Raw genomic sequence first — 17,437 nt, forward strand, 5'->3', positions numbered from 1 at the left:
AGGTCTAGTGATAATTTCTCTTTTTGCAGTTACAGGGTGAAAATCACCAAAACATGACATAAATTCATATTTGTAATTAAAACAAATATATACCACATTTCAACAAAACGTAACTCAAGTATTGCATTCAAATAGGAATTCATAAAACTTCCTCGCATCACATTGTGCGAGACCACCAAGAGCTCCTCCAGTCTACCAACCAGAGCAAAGTCAAACTTAAACAAGGCCACTAAAGGCTAACCAGAAGCAAGACTTTATAAAAAGGTGAGGCGAACCAAAACATATGACCAACCAGAGGCTCTCGGATGTCTAGAGCCCCTCTGGTTCATCAATCAGAAGTTTCAGACAAACCCTCTTAGAAACATAGCTAACTCGAATCAAATTTTAACACGAGTCATGGCTAACGAAAGGCCCTCTGGACACCAGAGCCTCTGGTTTGCCTAACTAGAGCTTTTGGAAACTAAAAATGAGATACTTGAAAGAAAATGGATTTTAAATGCAACCAGAGGCCTTCTGATTTAATCATGAAGATCAACCAACACCTCTCTAGTCTTCTACCAAAGGTTTGTACATTTTTCCAAAGACTTAAGAACAATAGAAGTAATCCATCTAGAGGCCAAGCCAACCAGAGGCTCTCTAAACGACCATAGCCCTTTTGGTTGAACTATGTTCTGGGTTCTTAAGTGTTAGTATAAAAACGAAGTTTGAAAATGGTTTAATAAAAAAAGATTTAATCATTAAAAGTCCCTGGTACTAAGAGCCTGGATACAGAGTTCAAACACAGAACTCGGACATATAGCTCAACTTCTAAATACAAAGCCTTTGCATAACACATGTAGAGCCTCAAGATAAATTAAAACATTAGGAAAAGAACCCGAATACAACCAGCGGCTCTCTGGTTTAACATGAAGACCAACCAGAGCCCCTCTGGTCCTCAAACACTTCTTTTTATCACATCAATAAGATGCGACAACCCAAGTCCTCGTATCACACATATACGATAACTTAAGATCATCACCTCATAAGAATGTGATAACAAAACACATGATCAAAAGATCATCATTTTCAAAAATAGATTATGTCACCTTTATTACCAATGTACGCAACTCCTGATTATGTCACCCTTGTTACAAATATACGCAACTCCTGATTAGCCACCCTTATTACCAATGTACGCAACTCCTTGATATGCCACTTTTATTACAACGCATTATGATATAATCATGATCAAAACCACCTTTTTTACCAAAATTGGCAATCAAAACCGTTTCAAAACGAAAACTCGTATAAAGAACCTTACAGTTTTATACTAGATTTACCATCAAGCTCAAACAGCTTCAAGAAATTGTTTTATCATCTTCCTACATAAGAACCATATGGTTCAATGTTTCAAATACCAAATAAAGAAAATTGATAACACAAACTCACCTTATTTTCACGTATAAGAAGATGAATTCACACAGCAACAACTTCCAACTATAAACATAGAATCAACTTCTTCTTCTTACAGTTTCACGTAAGAATCACACACGAGAACACACAGTAAAGTCTCTCTCTCTCTCTAAAACAATGTGATAAGATAACTCTTATCCATTACCTTTTATATTGAACCAAACAGGCGATGAAAGTTTAATATTATTGAAACCATAATTATCTCACATTCTCCCATGAGATAAAACAATTATCTCACATAAACAATCATAAACCATAAGAGGCGGTGAGACTATTTTAAACAATTAAGCATAAAATCAATTTCAATCCCTCCATTTACCATTACCTTTCAGAAATCACCCCGAACTTTTATAACCGAAAATCCGATTATCACAATAAAGTCATAAACCCGTTTCATGACTGCGGATGCTCTCATGCTACAATGATAATGTTGGTGATTTTGTTAAATATATAATCAATTTCTTGTTCATTTAGTCTAAAAATAAATAAATTCACTTATCTTGTTTGGTTAATCGAACCATTAACCTGCAAACTGAAATACCAGAAAACGTTCTCGTTTGAGTGGGTTATTCGGTTTCAGATTCTTTTTATACTCATACGGCCCCCAGCCACCTATTACGACATTCAGAAGCTCATTATTAAAAGTACTTTTCTTCATGAAATCTATAGAGGTTTCGGGATGCTACCCCTTGAACCTCACTAGAGGTGTTGCTCAAGAACCCCACAAGGGGGTGTCTTGACTCCGTCATATGGCGTCATTAAGCAATCCCGGGTTTTAATTAACGTATACGAGTATGCATACTACATCTCCTCTCTCTATGATATAGCTTAACTAGTAACTTCATATTTTCTTTCTAATTATATAAAATTCACTGATGATTTTACTAAAATCATCAACAGTTGATTAATAATACGTTGCTATCTGTTTAATGCACGGAAAGGTCATCAAAATTTGTAATAAATTTAAATAGATCATTAACTAATAAAATATCAAAAGAATGTTAACTTTTTTTTTTTGACAAATTGTCCAATTTTTTTTTATTAATCTGGATATCCAACCTGCTATGCAAGCCGACTAATCTTAAAGTGACCATCTGTTTTGCGGGTAGCATGGAGTCCCCACATTTGAACCTACATGGCCACAAGAGTATTTTTATTCCTTATAGGATTAGAACTTGAGACCTCTAGGCACTTTTGAGGCACTTTTGAATTTTGAAACTCAAACTCAATCCAAACAGACACAACTCTTTTATTGTTGGTTCATTTTCCTCTTGTTTGTGATTTTGTTTGGTGTTTTCTTAATCCTCATGTTTGTTTGTTTAATTTTAATTGTTTCTGCTGTTACTTCTTGTAGTAACGGTCGATGTTATACTTTTCTTAAATATATTTACGAACATATATTTAACATGGACAAAAAAAAGGTTTGTGTTTTCACTTCTACTTCTGGACAAAAATTAACATGGACGTAAAAGTGATAAAGTCGACCAACAAATAATAAATTATTAGTTGTGTACTTGTGCAATGCGACGGAATCCGTGAATTTTAACGATTTTGAAGTTTCACAGGTTTTATTAGAGAAGATTTAATGATGATATAAGTTACACTTGGTCTTTACATATTAATGCAATTTGAATAAATAAGAGTAATGGTTCCACCTGCAGTCTATCGATGAAAAAAATTGTATGACAGTTTAAAATCCAATATATTTAAAATCCAACATATTTAAATGACTCCACAAACGTGTTCGATTTACACCAGGAGAAAGAATCAAGAGATCCAAAGCGAGACCGGTAGTTTTAGAGCAATTGGATGAGAAGACTTTTAATAACTCATAGTGAATATCAGTTTGTCTTGGGGGATGTGGAGAAGAAATAGAGGTATGAGAGAGTGAATGCATGAGTGAAAGGTGTCAAAAGTATCTTGGAAACATGAAAAGAAAATGTCATAATATGCATTGATAGCTTATACTATATGTTATTTTAATTATAGATTTAGAGATTTTAAGACTGAATGCATAAAATAGTMATACTTAATGCATTATGAGTTGTTTTTAAGACTTTGTATATAAATGTATAGTACTTTGTGCATTAAAAATTATTTTTCAAACTTTTGATAAATCTAGTTTATAAGGTAGTATAAGATACCATGTATTTTATTTATACAATCATTGCAACACAATCTCAATCAGTCCATTAAATATATTGAATATATGATTTCATAATATAAAATATCGATCATAATTAATAAATTCTAATTATTTTTTATAAATATTTAAAAAATAATAAATAGATGTTTATTATTTTTATAAATATCTATTAGATTGTTACAAGTTGCATTTGAAACAATAAGAATTATTCCCCAACTAACCACTACGTGGCCCAATCAGAAGCATTGGCCGACAAAAGGCAAACCAATAAAAACCATCAAACACCTCCACCCCAAACAACCACCAATTCTTCCATGGCCTTATCCACTCCCTCAACCGCCATCACCACTCCACACCACCTCCCAAAACTCTCCCACTCCCACTCCCACTCCCACTCCGTCATAACTTTTCCGGCCAAACTCACCACCACCACCACCACCACCACAACAACCACCAACCACCACTTGATCTCACACAATTCCAAATGGAGGACCAGCGTTTCTTTCTTCACAGGTTTCTTGAACAAGCCCAAAAACGTGGAATCCATCAAACAAGAGCTTCTTGACGCCATTGCTCCTCTCGATCGTGGTGCTGAAGCTTCTCCAGAGGACCAACAATCAATTGAACAGGTGACGTCAGCCTTCATCACGTTTTTCAGTCAAAGTTCCGTTATGTGTGTGTTACGTTTTTAGCTTGGACCTGAATTGTTTAATTTAGATAGTTCGAAAACTTGAAGCAGCGAATCCGACCAAGGAGCCGCTCAAGTCGCCGTTACTAGACGGAAAATGGGAGCTCTTATACACCACTTCGCAGTCGATTCTACAAACCAAGGTTAGCTTATGCTTGCAATGCACATTTCTCAACCACTTGCTCACAATGTATATATGCTTCTCGACAGCGACCCAAGCTCCTTCGGTCGCGGGTAAACTACCAAGCGATCAATGCCGACACACTTAGAGCTCAAAATATGGAATCATTTCCGACCTTCAATCAGGTATCTTCTTATGGACAGGGGGTGTTTGGGATTGCTTATAAAAACAACTTATTGACTTATCTTGGTGTGACACCAGTAATAAGCACTTTTAAGTGCATCGATTCGATTGCTAGCTGGTCCTGGAAAGACCGGCTACAAGTTCGAGACTAGCAATCCCTTTTGTATTTTCTTATTTTGGTTGTTGTCATACATCTACAGGTAACTGCGGACCTAACGCCATTGAACGCCAAAAAGGTGGCAGTGAAATTTGATTACTTCAAGATTGCAGGATTGGTAAGATTTTTTTTTACTGTTTCAGTTTGTTCTTAAGATAAATCGGTAAATCTGATGCCCGTAAAGTGTAAGACAAGTTCTCGTTTGTTTTGTTAAGATACCGGTTAAAGCACCGGATACAGCTCGAGGTTCACTTGAAATAACATACTTGGATGAAGGATTGAGGTGAAATTTCAACATTTTGTCATCTTTTTAAACTTGAATTTGGTTTCGGTGGTTACTCGATTCTTTTACCGTGCTTTGCAGGGTCTCGAGAGGCGATAAGGGAAACTTGTTCATCTTAAGGATGATCGATCCTTCTTATCGAGTCCCCGTATAATAAAACGGTGGCACGGAGATGGTTTTCTTGGAAGATATACAACTTCGTGTTTAAGTTAAACAACTCTTGAGTTGATCCATCAATTTTCCCACCACCCGACACACATACATATATATGTTTTGTACTATTACTCAATGATATTGAACAATTTAAATTCATATGAGAAGAAGAAATATCGAATATTTGATATCTTATATATAAAGAATTTATAACAAGTGTTGTATGAAAAGCTCATAATGCGATTCAAGACGCCATCGCGTGCATCTCGCCGCCTTTACGGGGGTTAATGTGACGTCAAGATGTGTCTCATGCCATGACGTTTGATGGCCTTTTAGAACACTGATAAATACGAGTTACGAGATCACGATAGGCCTCTATTTTAAGCATGCCTTTGTGTCCTATGTACAAAGAATAACTTGACTGTACATCTGACCTTCCATGGTCAAAGTGAAATTACATATTTGACCTTCTAGATATGGTCAAACTGTACTAAATCTTGGCATTAACCAACAAAAGAATACAAAACCAGTATATTCCATCCGTAAGGTGTAGAAGGGTAGAATGCATGCAGATCTTAAAAATCGAGCAAAACGATGATGCAAGAAAACTCCCATTCGAAAAGCCAGCAGCTCTTGTAGGCGAAGAAACTAAATAGGGACTCTATATGTTGGATCCACCATTCTCAATATGAACAAATTTCCTTCATTGCCTCTTGATATCCTGAAAACACAAGATCAGGTCACCGAAGCAATCTTTATGTAAAGACGTTAAGAAAAAGTTACGTACAAAGACTTCTTTTTCAAACGAGCCCATTATATCCCACCCGGAGGTGGGATCTCCAACTACTGCAAATCTAAGAAGTCTTGGTGCAAAAATGATTAGGTCGGGGTCTTCGGAATGGTTGCTAGCATACATATAGCATATCGAACGAGAGAGTTTGACTATTTAACATACTTGACTTTGCCTTAACAAATACACTATTGTTCTTGTGAAAATGCCCAAAAAAACACTATATTATACAAGAATGCGTGATTTTGGACTAAAAATGCTGTCCATGATGAGTTTTTTTGCATTTAGATTTATACAATTTGTCTAAAATTGGTCATTCCTGTAAGATAACAAGATTAGTTTGACTATCTGTAAGAGGCAATGATCGGTTTGCAAAGAAACTCAAGTTTTCAAGATGAAGTGGTTGTGTTTGGTATGCGGTTTGCACATGGGATAAGAAAAATGTTTCGGCTAATATCAAATTGTATCAATAAGGAAGCAAGAAATTCGAGTGAATCAACAACTACGTTGTTTCTTTTCCTAAGAAACCACTAACGTGGGGTTTGGTTCGCTGAATGAAATCTATCAGAATTAGAATATGTTAAAAGGAATTGGACTATGAAGGATAACCATGTTTGAGCACACGTTTGGTTGGCACGAATTGGAATGAAATCTAGTAGAGGAATTAAAAACTGTCTGTTTGGTTGGCATTATGTAGCTTGAATACGACATAAATGTGGCGCGACAAAAATTTATGTGCGTACCTTAACTCATCATCCAAGTATGTTATCTCCAGTTGACCACGACCACTTCCACGAGCTCTTATAGGTATCTGCAAATCAATAGAAATAGTCTGTTAACAACAACAACAACAACTAACAAGTCAATGACTCAGAAATTTTGTTTATTTATACAACTTTCCTCCATTTTCTACTTTATCGGCCGTATCTTCTTTTTTTCACATCAAGTAAACATGATCCACACTCATAACATCATTTCTTCCAGACCCACAATATGAAAACGATAAAGGATCAAAACAAATTGATTCTAACAATAGTAACAAAGTTTCGCCTACCAGACCAAGCACTTTAAAAGCATCAAACTTGACCGCCACCCTTTTCTCATTAAGAGGAACTAGATTAGCAGTAGCCTGCAGAAACATAATATATACGTGTCACAAAACATCAAAAAGTCAAAAGTATGAACTTGAGACCTAGAGGGCCAGGCTTGTTTTGGATATCCGTTGGTGTCCAGGCTAGCTTATGTGCACCTCGACTGATCCCATGGGGACCTGAACTTAACAGTCAGACAAACCTTCAGTGGCTTGAGGGGGCTTGAACAGGTGACCAATGGGGAGCAAACCCAAGGCCTGACCACTTGAACTACCCCGGTAACATACATTCTCTGCTGAGCCCTCTTGCTCAAGGGTATCATAGTTGCATTTGTGCGCGTTTATGTATCGAGAGACATTTAACAACCCTCTGAAAACAACATTATAACCACAAATAAAATAAACTGTCTTTAACATTGAAGGTCATTTGCATCAGGTAAATGGGACTCGCATTCACATCTTTGCTTCTTCTCACACCATATAAAGAAAACCAACAAAATGAAAATGTTAGATTGGGTCTCGATATTAATTTGTTCTGAAAAGCAAGTAAATAGTATGGTCAAAACTACAGCTAAAGAGCATTCACAACAAATGACCATATTCAAACTCTTCTATTTGATCTGGGTGTTCAGTTAAACATTGCATAGAAGTAGACACATATGCATGCATTTCTAAATCAAGAGAAACACCTGGTTAAAGAACGGCCAAGTTTCCATATTTTGTGCTCTAAGAGTGTCCACATTGATTGCCTGATAAATATTTCCATTTGCTCGTAAGAATTTAGGCCTCTGCAAAAAATAGATAAATAAAATAAATTATTAGTCAATTCGTCCCACAATTGGTAAAACTTATTGACTACAAACCAAAAGGCTAAATACCCTTCAATGAAGTGGTAATCTGGAACAAATGCAACAACATCAACAATTCATTATGATGACCGATGCATAAATAGGTAATTTAGCTTGATAACTTGCCATGTTAAAAGAGAATTCACAGTTTGGGGTGACTAATCCAAAATATAGACGGATACTAGTTGAAAGTCTAACATATCCTTCAATGATGACTAAAACGGGAAATCTTGTAGAAGAAAAGCAATAAAGCTATTCACAGCGATGATAATGCTTAAATATGTAGTTTCAACTTCAAAACTTGCCAAGTTAAATGGACTTCACAGTTTTGGTTGAGTAGTTGAAATAAGCATTCTACCACTAGTCAAAATCCAAAATACCCTTGTGATAATGGAAAAGGGAAATCTTGTAGAACAAAAACAAGAGCATCAAGCCATCAACAATAGCAATAGCAATGATGATGATGCACAAACAGGTAATTTTGGCTTGAAACTTTCCAAATTAAAAGGAAATCATGGTTTTACCAGTCAAAAAGTTAGCACAAGCTGGTAATTTTAGCTTAGAAGTAAGAAACTTGACAAGTTAAAGGAATTCACTGCTTTGGATAAATAGTCAAGAAAAGTACTTAACTACCGCCTAAAAGTCGAATTGTATTATATATAATGTATTAATGTTAGAATTGACTAATTATTTAACATGCCCTTTTTGGTCATTTTACTTTTTTCATCTAGCTTATCAGTTAGTTTTTGCAAAGGTGATAAGTTGATCAGCTAGCTTTTGAGCTTACAGCTAGCTTTTCAGCTAACAACTAACTTTTCAGCCAACAAGCTAGCTTATCGGCTAGTTTGCCATACATAGCCTAAAAATACCCTTGAATGATAACAAAAGAATACTTGTAATGAAAGCAAAAACATCAACAATTCCAAGTGATGACAATATACAAATTTAGCTTGAAAACTTGCCAAGTTGAAAGAAATTTACAGTTTTAAGGAGCTCGAAAGGCACAAAATCATGCAATTTTTTGCAAACAACATGCCAATCTAACCACCATTGATAATTTTGACATTGCATAGCAAAAAAGAGATGAGAAGCCAACATGTCACCTTCATTTGCAGGATTGATTGAGATGTTGAGTATAGAAGCTCCCATTTTCCGTTCAGCAAGTCAGATTTAAGTGGCTGGTTTACCTTATTGATGGCTTCAAGTTTACGTGCAATCTAAACAACAGCAGTAACTTCAGACAGCATTAAGGAGATTAAAAAAAAATTTATACAAAAATAGTTGTGGGTTATAGATATAGAATTTCAAATCATTTCCATGAATATCCCGTGTCTATTTGTTGTAACCGATCCTTTGATATCGGAGTTTTCTTCTGCTCCCCTTGATCTTATGATTTTAATGTTGTATATATTTCCTGCTTCCGCTTTGTAATTGGCACACACAAAATCAATAAAGAATCAAATCCTTTATGGTATCAGAGCGGGTTCTACACTACTCTTCCGTTCAAACCTAATCTGAAGACACAAATTGGCACCATGGCAGGCGCAGACGACAACACAAACAAGAATGAAAAGAATGGCCCAGACGTAAACTCTCCTCTCTACATCCATCCGTCAGACTATCCACGACAGATGCATGTCAACAATGTCGTGACGGACCGCAACTACAACGATTGGGTCCAGGAAATGGAAAATTTCTTGCTTGCTAAGAACAAAATCGGTTTTATTGATGGATCGATCAAGAAGCCGGAAAAGAATGCTACAGATTACATAGCCTGGATGCAGTGTTATGCTATGATCAAAGGATGGTTGACGACAACCATGTAATGGAAAAGGAGATTCGAACCAGCGTTAAATATGCCAATACCGCCACTGAGATGTACCGCCATTGAGATGTGGTCTGATCTCTGTGAGAGGTTTGGAAAAGAAAGTGCACCACGGGCATATGAACTAAAGCAGGCGATCTCGAACACTAGGCAAGACGGGATGACCGTTTCTGCCTACTATACGAAGCTTCGGGGGCTGTGGGATCAGATCCAGTCGGTTATTCCCGTTCCACAGTGCTCTTGTAATGGATGCACCTGTGGACTCGGAAAATCTCTCAATGGACTTAGAGAACAAGAAAAACTCTATGAGTTTCTCATGGGGATCGATACGGAGTTCTCAATTGTGAGAACACAAACACTAGCAATGAAACCAACTCCATCTCTTGGAAATGCCTATCACTTAGTTGCAGAAGATGAGCAACAGAGATCCATAACCAACACCAAGAGGCCTACTGCAGAAGCAGCGGCATTCCAGGCTTTTGTGAAACGACATTCCGGTAACAAATACGTAAAGAAAAACGCAAAACAGATGGAACACTATAACTCTTGCGACAAAGATGATCATTCTCATGATGGGTGATTCAAATGCATTGGTTATCCGGAGTGGTGGCCAGGAGAGAACAAATAAGACAAGACAAAGCCAAGAGCTGCCTGTGCTGAAGTTGAATCGAGCCCTATCGAAGGCCTGACCAAGGACCAATATCAGCAATTCCTCAAACATTTTGCTCCTGAAGAAAGTGAAACAAAGGGTGACGCCCCACCTACAGCGAACATGATAGGTAAAATAAGTCCTAATGATTCTTGGATTGTTGATACAGGAGCCGAGCACATGACCAACAGAACTGACATTCTTGAGACAAAACCTCCTCTTTTGCTAAAGAACCCGTAACTATACCTAATGGAGAGGTTGTGCCCGTTGAAGGAAGGGGAAATCACACCTTACCGAATGGGACTAAAGTGAAAGGAGTCCTACATGTTCCCGAATTCAATTGCAGCCTCTTGTCCGTTAGCAAACTTCCAAACGATTTTAAATGTGTCGTAAGCTTTTTTCCGAATTTCTTTGTCATGCAGGACCTAACTTCGAAGAACTTGATTGGAGCGGGTAAATGCGTGAATGGTCTATATCGGATGGGAATGCTTGGTCGCGAGAGGAAGGCAATGATGTCAAGGGGGAACATATGGCACAAGAGGTTAGGGCATGCTAGTCAAGAAAAGTTGAATCAAATAAGTTCCCTTAGATTAATTTCTTTTAGAAATAAAGGTCATGTTTGTGATTCCTGTGCTAAGTCCAAATTAACGAGACGACTTGGGATCACGTGAGACCAGCTTGTTTTCGTGAGACCCGTGAGACCACCTTTTTACACTTGAAACTTCACAGCAAAATGCTGTGAAGGTAACCTTCACAGTGTTTTTGCTGTGAAAGTTCGACTTTTTTTAACCTTCACAGTGTTTTTGCTGTGAAGTTTCAAGTGTAAAAATGTGGTCTCAAGGGTCTCACAAAAACAGGCTGGTCTCACGTGAACCCAACCCTTAACGAGTCAACCTTTCCCTATTAGTGTCACTAAAACAAATGCCTGTTTTGATTTGTTGCATTGTGATATATGGGGAAAGTACCGTACACCCTCGTTTTCAAGGACAAATTATTTTCTGACCATAGTAGATGATCATAGCAGGGCTGTTTGGCCTTCTCAAACACAAGCATGAAGCTAGCACATGTCTGATTGACTTTCATAAAATGGTCAAAACTCAATTTGAAAAAATGTTAAAAGAATCAGATGTGATAATGGCGGTGAGTTTACATCTAATCAGATGATGAACTTCTACACTGAACATGACATTCTTTTAGAAACAACATGCCCTCACACTCCACAACAAAATGGAGTTGTGGAGCGAAAACACAAACATTTACTCGAAGTTGCTCAAGCCTTAAAAATAGAGGTTTATCTCCCAACGAGATTTCAGGGAGAATGCATCTTAACGGCTACATATATCATTAATAGATTGCCCCCGAAAGTCATTGGAATAAAGAACCCATACGAAATCCTTCATGGTCATAAACCGGAATATGATCACATGAAAGTTTTTGGGTGATTGGTTTATAGAATCTCCTATTTTCAATCATTATTGCCTCCATTGATCATGCCCAATCATTGCCTTATTGGTTCTCCGTAATTTACTTATTCTTCTTATTGTGTTTCCATATTTGTAGTTTCGATCTTTGTTTTTATTCGATGGCTATGTTCGATGTATTGATAGAAAAAATAAATGAAACAAATGAATATCTCTCACCATCATTCTTAAGATGGTATCAGAGCGGTTCAAAACAGTAAGACACAAGGTTAGTGATCGCCACCATGATAGGCAACGATGGAGGCACGAAGAAGGAAGGCTCGCCGGATATCATTCTCCTTTCTACATTCATGCTACGGATTACCCGAAGCAAATGCATGTCAACGACACCCTCACCAACAATAACTACACCGATTGGTCCCAAGAGATATTAAATTTTATCTTTGCCAAGAACAAGGTCGGATTCCTTGATGGTACGTTGAAGAAACCCGAAAAAACAGCCACCGATTACATGGCGTGGATGCCTTGTGACACTATGGTAAAAGGTTGGCTCACGACGGCTATGGAGGACATCAGGGGTAGCGTAAAATACACCAACACCGCCTCTGAAATCTGGTCAGATTTACGCGAAAGGTTCGGGAAGGAAAGCTCCCCTCGCGCTTACGAGTTGAAGCAAACATTCTCCAACACACACCAAAGTGGGGTCTCGGTCTCAGTTTCAGCCTACTACATAAAGTTGCATGGCCTCTGGGACGAGATTGAATCTATGCTACCAGCCCCTCATTGCAACTGTGACAAATGTTCATGTGGAGTCGGTAAAAAGATGAACGAACTGCGGGAAAAGGAGAAACAATACGAATTTATGATGGGTTTGGACGCCGACTTTGCAGTAATCAAAACCCAAATCCTTGCCATGAATCCCATACCAACACTAGGAATTGCCTATCACCTAATTGCCGAAGCTGAAAGACAAAGGATGATATCGGGTGAGAAGAAAACGCCCCCGAAAGCGCTGCGTTCAAGGCTTTCAAACCGGTCCGACGTGAGAACAATGCGAGTTAAAATAAAGCCGCACCAAAGTATCAGAAACGTGGAGACACGGACGAACAGTGCACTGAATGTGGAAGAAGTGGACACAAACGAGATGGTTGTTTCAAGATAATCAGTTATCCGGATTGGTGGCCGGGTAAAGTGAAACCGAAAGCTGCTCATGTTGAGACTGAAGCTAGCCCCGTTCCACGTCTCACAAAGGAGCAGTATCATTCCTTCTTGAAACATTTTGCTGAAAACGATGTCAAAGACGGTAGTGTTCGGATGGCTAACATGGCAGGTAAAAGGGGTTGGGATAGCGATTGGGTTGTGGATTCAGGGTCCACAGAACATATAACTCAAGATGAAACAATTCTTAATAATAAAATTGTTTGCTCAAATGAGGAACCTGTTGTTATCCCTAATGGCAATGCCATACATGTGAAGGGAAAAGGGGAATGTACCCTAGAAGGGGGGGCTAAATTAAAGGGAGTTCTTTATATCCCTGAATTTAATTGCAACCTTTTATCGGTGAGTCGATTAACCAACAATCTTTAATGCTCCATAACGTTTTTTCTGGAATTTTGTGTTATGCAGAAGCTCCACACGAGGAGCTTGATTGGTGCGGGTAAATGAAGAAAAGGTCTATACCGAATGGGGTTGTTCAATGGCGAAAGAAGAGCTATGATGACTACCAGGAATACTTGGCATAAAAGGTTCGGACATGCATCTGAAGATAAGCTTGTTGCAATAAAATATTACTTTAGACAAATTGTGTGACTCTTGTTCCAAGGCCAAACATACTAGGCTACCTTTTTCAAATAGTTTCATAAAGACAAATGCTTGCTTCGATTTGATACATTGCGACATTTGGGGAAAGTATCGTACCCCATCCTTCTCGGGGGCAAACTATTTTTTGACTATTGTAGACGATTATAGTAGAGCCACATGGTTATTCCTCCCAAAACACAAACATGAAGCTAGCAAGTGGTTAAAGTTTTTTTGCAATATGGTAAAGACTCAATTTGAAAGACATGTCAAGAAAGTTAGATGTGACAATGGGGGGAGTTCACATCTAACAACATGACCGATTTTTATAATGAACGAGGGATTTTACTTGAAGCCACTTGCCCGCATACACCCCAACAAAATGGAGTTGTCGAACGGAAACACCGGCACATACTCAAAGTTGCTCGAGCACTTAGATTTGAAGCAAATTTACCAAAGAGGTTTTGGGGTGAATGCATTTTAACTGCCACCCACATCATTAACCGATTGCCATCAAAGGTTATTGATGATAAAACTCCTTTCGAGTTGGTTTTCAACCAAAAACCCGATTATGACAATATGCGGTTTTTGGTTGCTTAACGTACCATTGAAACACCGACACAAGAAGGGATAAATACCGACACAAGAAGGGATAAATTTGAAGAAAAAGGGAGGCCCGGAGTGTTCATGGGCTATCCACAAGGTACAAAAGGCTATAAAATTCTTGACATTAAAACGGGCAAAATCATAATCTCTAGAGACACCAAATTTTTTGAAGAAAAATTCCCTTTCAACGGTGATGATCTGATTTATGAAGTAGATGCCCTTGACCCTTTGAACAACCCATTTGTGATGAAATTAAAAACCACGTGAAACCCACTGTTGATGAAATCCACATTGATGAAAGCATCCGAAGTGAGGAGTCAAATAGAAATAGTGTGGCTAATGAGCCCAGTGAATTTGATGGAACCAATGATGCTGATGAGCCCAATATCAATTCTACCTTGAATGAAAATGAAGCCGAAGATATTCTGGGCCAGATCTCAGGCCCACCAGAAGAGACCACCGAAGGTAATGAGGCGCAACCGGATATTCCTGATCCCACCAGAGTTAAAAGGAACACGTCCCAACCGGCTCGTTTAAGCGACTATCACGTGAAGCTTCCCCCATCGGTCGACCATGCAAACCCGCACCAAGTGAAGCATCCTCAACGGTACACCCCTTGTCTAACTTTGTGTCATGAAAAGTTTTCTGGATCTCACAAAGCGCTTTTAGCGGCCATTACTTCTAGTAATGAGCCAAGGAATTTCAATCAAGCTATCCAGGACGAAAGATGGAAAGAAACGATGAAGAAAGAGATACGAGCTCTTGAAGAAAACGACACATGGACCCTAGTTGATCTCCCAAATGGAAAACGTGTTGTCGATTCAAAGTGGGTTTATAAAATAAAATATAAACCAAATGGAGAGGTGGAGCGGTTCAAAGCTCGTTTCATTACAAAGGGGTTTACACAAATGGAGGGGGTTGATTACTGTTGGAGATGAATCATTCTTCATCTCCATTGGAACACTATCACAGCAAACAACACTTTATGTAAACTGAAAAATTCTATTGATTGTGTCTGAAACCAGAGTATACACGATATACATATATACAAAGCAGAATAGGTGCCAAGCAAACATACATGACTCTTGTAACCGATGCATAATAACCGACTCATAACTGCTATTTAATGGACTTCTATTTGACACAACTTGATGGCCTGCGGCCCAAGTTACCGACCCAGCTAAAAACCTTAAAATGAACAGATAAATATATTAATTTATCTGACTTGTCATTGATTTCTAACATTCCCCCTTAATGACAAAACAGGTAAATTCCTTAATCACCATTCTTCAATCAATGATAACATAATCACTGAATTCATTCGATGCACTTAAGCTATCTTCTCCACTGTTGCCGTCTTTTGACGCTTCACCGGTAACATCCTCAATTGCTTCTTGATTATCAAACATGTTTGGAGGAATCATCTTGCCTCCCTCTTGATCTTCATGGTTATTAGCCTCTTCGCCAACACCGTGCACATCTTCAAGTGTGTAACCTCTTGGGACACATTCGCCCATCCTTTGCAAACTCGTATTTTTCACAAATCTCCTTAAACTTCTTCTCATACCATCCCTTGTACACATCATCCATCTCAACATACATACTATCTTGTATCTTTTCAACAAGATCATCATCTTCAAAAATTTAACATCTTTAACAAGATCATCATCTTTAACAATCTTCAAGTCATTCTTAAGCAAAATATCACAATAATTTATGATAAATTTGACTTCTTCCTTTTGGAGCGTTTCTCCATTTAACACATCTTTTATCTTCTAATTTTTAACATTTTCTGTGGTACTTTCTTCATCAGAAAACATGTATTTGATCATACATGTTGTTCCATCCAACTCTATTTCAAAACCTTGTTTGATTAATTGTTTCATGCTAAGCACATTTATACCAATTTCTGGTACGTATGCTTGTACATGGTATCACATGTTCGATTTCTGGTGTTTTTAACGCAATTTCCCCAACACTATTTGATACTAGAAAGTTTGTGTTGTGTTCTAGTGTCTCCGGATCAAAACAGGCTTTGAATCTAAGAAACAGATCATGGTTTGGTGTCATGTGTTTCGAATAAAACTTAGAAACATACCATTTCATTCCAGTTGCTTCCATCGGTTCCCTGTACCAAATAATCACCATAACACTGCACTTTTTTGTTGTACCTTTCCACATATCGGTCCCCTTCATTGATTTGATCAATATCAGGGATTTTTTTTGCCTTTTGTATCATCCATTTCTTTGCTTTTCATCAATGGACAATTCCAATATGCATTCCCTCTAATCTTGCACGCATAGCATCTTGATCGTTTTCTTCTCTTCAAACATATTGGCTTTCAATATTCGGTGTTATCTCCCCCATATTTTCCTCCTTTATTGCCTTAATTATTGGTTTCCTTTTCTGTTTTCTTCTATTTATCGGAGGTGATCTCCTCCCTTGTATGAGTGTTTTTTTTTTAAACAATTAAAGAAGGATACCTTGAAATTATAATGGTATCAGAGCAATGATCCTGCTGCTTGGCATAATCCCAATCGTTCTCCACAAGCATGGCTGGAGGCGAAGAACCAGAGGCAAAGGATGGCGGCAACGTCGTCGACCACAACTCACCCTATTATCTTCACCCATCTGATTACCCTAGACAAATGCAAGTTAACGATGCATTGTCAGACAAAAATTATGCCGATTGGGTACAAGAGATGGAGAAATTTCTGTTTGCAAAGAATAAAATCGGATTCGTCGATGGCTCTATTAAAAGACCGGACAAGTCATCCAGGGATTACATGGCTTGGATGAGGGTGGATGCAATGATCAAATGATGGCTTACCACCGCCATGGAGAAGGAAATACGAAGCAGCGTGAAATACGCAAGCACGACATCGGAGATGTGGTCAGATCTTTGTGAAAGATTCGGAAAAGAAAGCGCGCCAAGAGCGTACGAATTAAAGAATAAAATTGTTGTTTCACATCAAGATGGTACTACCGTCTCAGCCTACTACACAAAGCTTCGTTTCCTGTGGGATGAGATTCAATCAGTTTTTCCTATCCCACGGTGCACATGTAACGGGTGCACGTGTGACATCGGTAAAAGACTCGTTGAGCATCAAGAGAAAGAGAAGCTGTATGAGTTTCTCATGGGCCTCGACAATGAGTTCGGGGTTATTAAAACCCAGATCCTTGCCACCAAACCAACACCAGGTCTCGGTACCGCCTACCATCTCGTT

General features: G+C 38.2%; 2 protein-coding genes across 2 annotated transcripts in view; one reads left to right on the forward strand and one right to left on the reverse strand.

Moving 5' to 3' along the window:
- The first annotated feature begins 3,874 nt into the window (after nt 1-3,874).
- LOC112500745 (probable plastid-lipid-associated protein 4, chloroplastic) lies at nt 3,875-5,376 on the forward strand. The gene is made up of 6 exons (XM_025104314.1): nt 3,875-4,227; nt 4,316-4,429; nt 4,497-4,592; nt 4,791-4,865; nt 4,963-5,030; nt 5,112-5,376. Exons 1-6 carry the CDS (start codon nt 3,913-3,915, stop codon nt 5,182-5,184), a joined length of 741 nt encoding a protein of 246 aa, XP_024960082.1. The 5' UTR covers nt 3,875-3,912; the 3' UTR covers nt 5,185-5,376.
- Nucleotides 5,377-5,540: 164 nt separating this feature from the next.
- LOC112500744 (probable plastid-lipid-associated protein 4, chloroplastic) overlaps nt 5,541-17,437 on the reverse strand; it is a 20,993-nt gene continuing 9,096 nt past the window's right edge. Inside the window, exons 2-6 of the mRNA XM_025104313.1 lie at nt 9,015-9,128; nt 7,753-7,851; nt 7,028-7,102; nt 6,717-6,784; nt 5,541-5,904 (exon numbers count right to left, since the gene is read on the reverse strand). Coding sequence (XP_024960081.1) covers nt 5,832-5,904; nt 6,717-6,784; nt 7,028-7,102; nt 7,753-7,851; nt 9,015-9,128 — 429 coding nt within the window. The 3' untranslated portion in view covers nt 5,541-5,831. The remainder of the gene's footprint in view (nt 5,905-6,716; nt 6,785-7,027; nt 7,103-7,752; nt 7,852-9,014; nt 9,129-17,437) is intronic.

The sequence above is a fragment of the Cynara cardunculus genome (genome assembly GCF_001531365.2).
Source record: "Cynara cardunculus var. scolymus isolate 2C chromosome LG 17, CcrdV1, whole genome shotgun sequence".
NCBI classification, from domain to species: Eukaryota; Viridiplantae; Streptophyta; class Magnoliopsida; order Asterales; family Asteraceae; genus Cynara; species Cynara cardunculus.

Bases quoted from the DNA above. Each gene is read 5' to 3' on its own strand.
- LOC112500745 (XM_025104314.1), top strand. From the start codon at position 3,913: ATGGCCTTATCCACTCCCTCAACCGCCATCACCACTCCACACCACCTC. The intron at 4,593-4,790 runs GTATCTTCTTAT...ATACATCTACAG, and splicing joins CATTTCCGACCTTCAATCAG to GTAACTGCGGACCTAACGCC. The intron at 5,031-5,111 runs GTGAAATTTCAA...CGTGCTTTGCAG, and splicing joins TACTTGGATGAAGGATTGAG to GGTCTCGAGAGGCGATAAGG.